Source organism: Corvus brachyrhynchos, unplaced genomic scaffold, assembly GCF_000691975.1.
Source record: "Corvus brachyrhynchos isolate BGI_N302 unplaced genomic scaffold, ASM69197v1 scaffold864, whole genome shotgun sequence".
Lineage (NCBI taxonomy): Eukaryota > Metazoa > Chordata > Aves > Passeriformes > Corvidae > Corvus > Corvus brachyrhynchos.
The window spans coordinates 461,311-466,870 of NW_008237871.1; the positions used below are offsets into that span (position 1 = coordinate 461,311).

A 5,560-nucleotide genomic window follows, 5' to 3' on the forward strand; every position below is an offset into this window, starting at 1 on the left:
AGAGTGTGAATAGATTCTTCCTGAGAAGGGGCAGTTACTTCCTTCTTGTGTATTTAGCACACTCTTGAACTGGATGACACCCTACGATTGATAATAGGCAGGAGACTGGGGTGGGACCTGTACAGAGGAGGTTGGGCCCAGTTTAAGAAGGAATTGTTGGAAACTTTGGATACTATCTAGCCTTATCCCTTTGAGTGATTGAGCTGCCAGTTTCTTTCATGATGGTGCTGCCAGGCTTTTTTTCATAACAGAGAGGGCTGCCTTTTGTAATGGACTTTAGCTTGGAAATCAGCTTTAATTAGTTTAGAAAGCAGGAGAAGAACAAGTATCCTACAAACAGCAGAGAACTGCCAGGTAAGCTGCTTGAAGTTCTGCATGGAGCATTGCCCATCATGAAAAAACTAATGTTGCAGCTTGAAACATACCCAGGGAACTCTGTCGTGACTACTGCTCTTCCCTCCCTCGTGTGCAGCCACCCCATTTTGTCAGAGACTGCTTGGAGTTGCTGCCCTTGTTTCCAGCTCGAGTCAGGACAGGGAACAGTGTGGGGTGACAGGCTTTCACGCTGTGTCTGGCAGGGGCAGAGAATATTTGGAGAGCCTCAGCTCTCTTCATCCCTTTTCCTTTTGCCTTCAGGCCGTAAGAAAGGGATAGTGGAAGGATTTCCTCTGGTGCCCCTGCCTTTGGCTAAGGAATCCTACCTGGACTTGCTCGTTTTATCTTTCTGTTTTCTTTGCTTTTTTAATTCCCCTTGTCTCTATTTCTTCAGATTTGGATTTGTACAGGATAAATATTCAGCCTCTGCATTCAACTTCCCAGCAGAGAACAAGCCCCAGTATATCCATGTCACAGGTGAGCAATATTTGGGAGGCACTGTGGCAAGGAGGAGGTTATTACAAACAAGAGAACCATTTTACATGTGTTTTGTGTTTCGTGTTAGTGATGCTGGTGCTGTTCTGTCCCTAACCAGATGAGAAGTAGGTGTGTCAGACAACACAAACCAGAAAACCGGAGGGGGCAGTATGAAAAGCACGAAGTGTTGCTGCTAATAAATGGTGTTGGTTTGAAATCTTGCTTTACAATGGCTCTGAAACTTTTCTTTCTAGAAGGAAATTTTAAAAAATAAGGCAAAGCTTATTCCAAGGTCAATGTAAATAAATGGGTACCCAGAAGCTAGAAGGAGGAAAAGGTGTTGGGAGAAGTTAGCGCTCTGTTCTTGTGCTTAAGGTCTGTGGTAGATGCATCTCTACCCATGCACACTGTGTGGGAGACAGATCAAGCATTTAGGGTCCACTTGCTGAGACATGAAAACAATGACGGGAAGACAGCATTTGGAAAATTGCAGAAGAGAATGGAAATTCATGGTAAGTTAGCAAGATGGACCAAATATCTTTGCTTCATTCTGTGCTTGTAAGAGAAAGGCAGACGAAATGCACTCCCTCCCAGTGTTGTAACATACAGGAAGAAGTAGCACATAAGAGCCAAGAGGGAAAAGTGTATCCCATTTTCTCATGCTAAAAGGCAATTAAATGAAACTCAGGCCAGTTTCCTTTTCAGAATTTAAGGAGTCAGCTACCAGTAGTAGGGACTTAGGTCTGCCTCAGATTAAAGTGCTGTCTCTTTCCTGCAGGGACAGTGTTTTTGCAGCTGCCATATTCCAAGCGGAAGTTTTCTAGTGGGCAGCAGCGGCGCCGGCGCAACTCCACCAGCTCCACCAACCAGAACATGTTCTGTGAGGAGCGCATTGGCTACAACTGGGCCTACAACACCATGCTGACCAAAACCTGGCGCTCCAGTGCCACTGGCGATGAGAAGTTCGCAGACCGGTTGCTGAAAGACTTCACAGACTTTTGCTGGAACAAAGACAGCCGGCTTGTTATGTTCTGGACTGATTGTCTGGACAAGATGCATGCTAGTGCTCCGTGAATAGGGTTGTATCTCTTAGGGAGACAGCTAGAAGCTTTACCTTGTGGCAAGGAAGTAGAAGTGAAGAGTCTCTCTGTTGGATTCATATTGAGGCTCCAAGAGGACCTGAGCAATATTGCTGTTGATATTCAACAGAATTTGATTAAGTGCTTGGAAGAGAAGAATTTGAGCTCTTGGCTTGCCAGGATCTATCACCTGACCTCAGCTTGGTTTCAAGTATCTACAGTCCTTGGTTGCCAAAACTTAAGTTAGAGCAGAGATAAAAGAGGGAGAGTGCAAATGGTTTTCAAGGGCAGTTGGATTCAGCACAGTGTGATGGTATCAGCTTCCAGTCATTGGAAATGATCGGTACCATTGGCATCTGATGTGCCTGGCAGCAGCCTGCCCCTCCCCCTTCCAAGGTGTACCTGATTGTGTGAATATGTAAGATAAGATGTAAGAGATGGTTATTAAATTTTCCTACATGTAAATAAGTAAAATGCAGAAAATGAAGTGACCTGATGTTTTGTTGTAACTCCACAGCAATACAGAATTTGTGAGTAAAAGAGAGCAATTGCCAAAAGAAAATACTGCTTTCTATGTTCAGCTCAAAGTTCAGTGCTGGGGCTTTGTCTTGTAATCATCCAGGATTTTCTGTCTTCACATCTGGATCTAGAACAGTGTCACACAGCAAGAGCAGGAAGCCAGTCACTGTCTTGCAAGGCCGGCAACAAAGCCTGAGGAGAAATCAAGGGCTACTGAACGCAAGTTGCTGCTGAGGATTATGGGCAGGTTTTTAGAATGTATCTGCATGCCGCAAGAGGAAGATGCCTGCACTCAAGTACGTAGCCTTTGTCTTTGCAGGGCCTTGGCAGGAGTTGGTTATTTAAGCACAGGTTTAGAGTGGGTCACAGCCGGCACCCAGCTGTGCCATGCGTGGAGGCTGTTGGCTCCTGCTTCGAGATGGTTCCTTATTGTTACATACCATCGAGAAACTGGAGTCAGGAGAGGACTGACACCTTCACAGTGGTGTTCAGGTGTGATTCAAGGCAAACCGTAGCTGCTTCAGTTTTTTATCCCCTAAACTGAGTCAGGATGAGTCATCTGCTTTTAGACAGCACCCACCTACAAAGAAGGTGGGTTTGAGCTGCATGCGTCTTCATTCAGTCGCTCTAAGTGTGTCAAAATTATCAGTGCCTGTCTGATTCCGATTAGCGACTTAAAAATACTCTCTACTATGGAAGGAACTTGCTGCCATCTATTCTACACCATTCTACATCTATTCTGCACTCCGGCAGTAGCTGTGCACGCGGCCGGTGCTCGGTCGAAGCTGTAGCGGGGGTGGGGGCGGAGTGCAGGGGCGGCCCTGGAGCCCCGCCTGGGCGGGGACTTGAAACCCGACGGCGGTTCCGCACCTGACCCCGGAGTGCCCTCGGCGCAGGGAAGCGTCTGGACCTGCACGAGGCTACGGTGAGAACAGGGACCGGGACTAGGACTGGGACCGGCTGCAGGGAGCGGGCCGGCGGGCAGGGACCGTCGTCTCGCCACGGGAGGAAGGGGACGAGGCTGCCGCGTGTCCGTGCTCCTGCACTTCGCAGCTATTTAACAGCTTTTCCCCCTTTTGGCCGGCGGGGTGGAGCTGGCCCAAGGGTGGGGTGTCCTCGCGGGGAACTTCGCGGGCCTCCTTTTCCCAGGAAAACGGGCGAGAAACAGCTCCAGCGGTGGTTTTACATTTTACGGTAACTGCGGTCTGCCCGGGCCTGTCATGTGCCATTTTGGAGAAAACCGAATTAATTTCACCTGAATGTCTCTGGACTTAATGTTTTGATAGTTTTAACCTGTAAGCGGTGGATGTAAACCCCAGAGTTAGTCTCTGAGGTTTGGGGAAAGTTTAATGTGTCTTTCTGAGCTTAGTTTTCTCAACTGCAAATCTGGTGCGTCTTTAGCTTTTCAGGGCTGCTTTAGGGCTAGTTTTATTTGAAGCGTTTTGAGGTTCTTAGGCTGCTTTTAACAGCACAGTGAATTTCTTTCCTTTTAAAAAAAGAGAAAAGCATACCATAGAAGCTAAAAATAGGAGATAAAAGAGTTTTTATCTAACCACAACTTTATGCATTGCATAGAAAAAGCTTCCAACAGAACATGATGATGAAGCAGTTCATGGCCATGTTAAAGAAGAGTGAAAATGAGCATCCCCCACCCACCAAGCTGATAGATCTAGCAGGACAGCTTTGCCGGGAGCTCCAGAGCTCGTCTCCTAGTCTGGAGAAGCTGGTTGAAGCCATGATGGGATGCAAGAACACGAGATATTTTCTCACTAACATCCATGTTGTCCGGGCTTGTGTGTCCGTTCATATCCATAATGGGCAACATGATGCAGCCTGCAGACTCCTGGAGGTAGGGATGTGTTCATCGGTTCTTCATGGAAAACATGTTAGCAAAACAGTAGTTAAAGCTGTTAGTGCAGAAGTACCCAAACTGCAGCACACGGAGCATTTCCAGCTGGCGTAAGGTAGTGGAAGGTGATAAGTGTGCACTGTTGACCTGAAACACAGGACAAAGCCTTTGCTACAGGCACTTGGTGTTAATCAGCCAAGGGGAAGAAGGTAACTGGGCGATTATGGAGTTAGCTGTAGCAGGATTTTTGTTCTCTACTGTGGTGGTTCTTGGTTTTCACAGTTTTAGGGCTCAGGACACAAAAGTCTTGGGAAGCCCAAGATTAGGGGGCTTGACAGGGTGGGAGTATATGAGGAAGGCTGGATCGTGCCACTCAAGGTGAGGAATTTTTGGCCTCTAGATCTGGTAACGTAGACCTTTTCACCAGGGAAAAAGAAGGAATTAGGCAACTCCCTGTGTACGCTGGAGACGGTACAGCAAGCCATATACTTAGATAATGCTCCCAGCTCTGTCAAACCAGTAGGAATCTCTGAGTAAAATTTCTGTTGAGGGTTTTCTCCTTGATAGGCAGTCTGAGTGACTCTCTGGGAAGGTTTGCTTACACACAGTTTTGTTTTAGTATTGCAAGGCAGAAGAGAAGGAAGAACTGGTGCAACTTTGGCATGAGATTCACTACCGGAGGGTTATGGAGAAACACCAGACAGATTTTCTGACACCACTGCAGAGGTTTCGTTGCAGGAAGAGGTACTGCATTGTGGGGAGACCAAGATTTTTTTCTCTGCTGTAGTTTTCAGAGGCAGGGGCTACAGATGCAGAGGCTGGTTTTGCACCTCAAGATGCTGCTTCTTGGAGCTTGGTTTTTCTTGGTATTTTGATCATTTGTGGCAATGTGAGAAAATTCCCATGAATGTGAATTATCCTTTTGGGTCCTTTTTAATCCCATTTTCTCCCGTGTACAGGAATCCTCCACCTATTTCCCTTTGTCCTGAAGTTTTGAAGAATCGAAACTATTCAGAAGAAGTACGCCAGCACCTGCACAAGTTTGCTGCAGAGGTGACAGCAAATCCAGACAAGAAACAGCGGGTAGGGATATACTAGGGATATTTCCAGTCAGGTCTCTCTGTCATGGAAAAGCAGGACTCTGTGATCAGGAGTCTATAACTGGTTTAATTTCTAAATTAAACTGGTTTAATTCTAAATGCTTGTTTTCAGAAGGCTCATTGGGGCTGGCATTCCTCATATTGGATATTTCCCTATAAGT

The 5,560-nt window shown here is 46.6% G+C and overlaps 2 protein-coding genes across 13 annotated transcripts in view; both read left to right on the forward strand.

Annotated features, from left to right (window-relative positions):
* Nucleotides 1–2,422, forward strand: part of DEPDC5 (DEP domain containing 5) — a 40,850-nt gene extending 38,428 nt beyond the window's left edge. For 9 of the 10 annotated variants that reach the window (XM_017732222.1, XM_017732224.1, XM_017732226.1 and 6 more), the window contains 2 exons: nucleotides 770–852; nucleotides 1,631–2,422. In XM_017732222.1, coding sequence (XP_017587711.1) covers nucleotides 770–852; nucleotides 1,631–1,926 — 379 coding nt within the window. In that variant the 3' untranslated portion in view covers nucleotides 1,927–2,422. The remainder of the gene's footprint in view (nucleotides 1–769; nucleotides 853–1,630) is intronic. The other variant, XR_001861362.1, reaches the window with a different exon arrangement.
* Nucleotides 2,423–2,596: 174 nt separating this feature from the next.
* ANHX (anomalous homeobox) overlaps nucleotides 2,597–5,560 on the forward strand; it is a 12,167-nt gene continuing 9,203 nt past the window's right edge. For all 3 annotated transcript variants that reach the window (XM_017732236.1, XM_017732237.1, XM_017732238.1), the window contains exons 1-4: nucleotides 2,597–3,375; nucleotides 4,026–4,299; nucleotides 4,919–5,043; nucleotides 5,259–5,382. In XM_017732236.1, coding sequence (XP_017587725.1) covers nucleotides 4,045–4,299; nucleotides 4,919–5,043; nucleotides 5,259–5,382 — 504 coding nt within the window. In that variant the 5' untranslated portion in view covers nucleotides 2,597–3,375; nucleotides 4,026–4,044. The remainder of the gene's footprint in view (nucleotides 3,376–4,025; nucleotides 4,300–4,918; nucleotides 5,044–5,258; nucleotides 5,383–5,560) is intronic.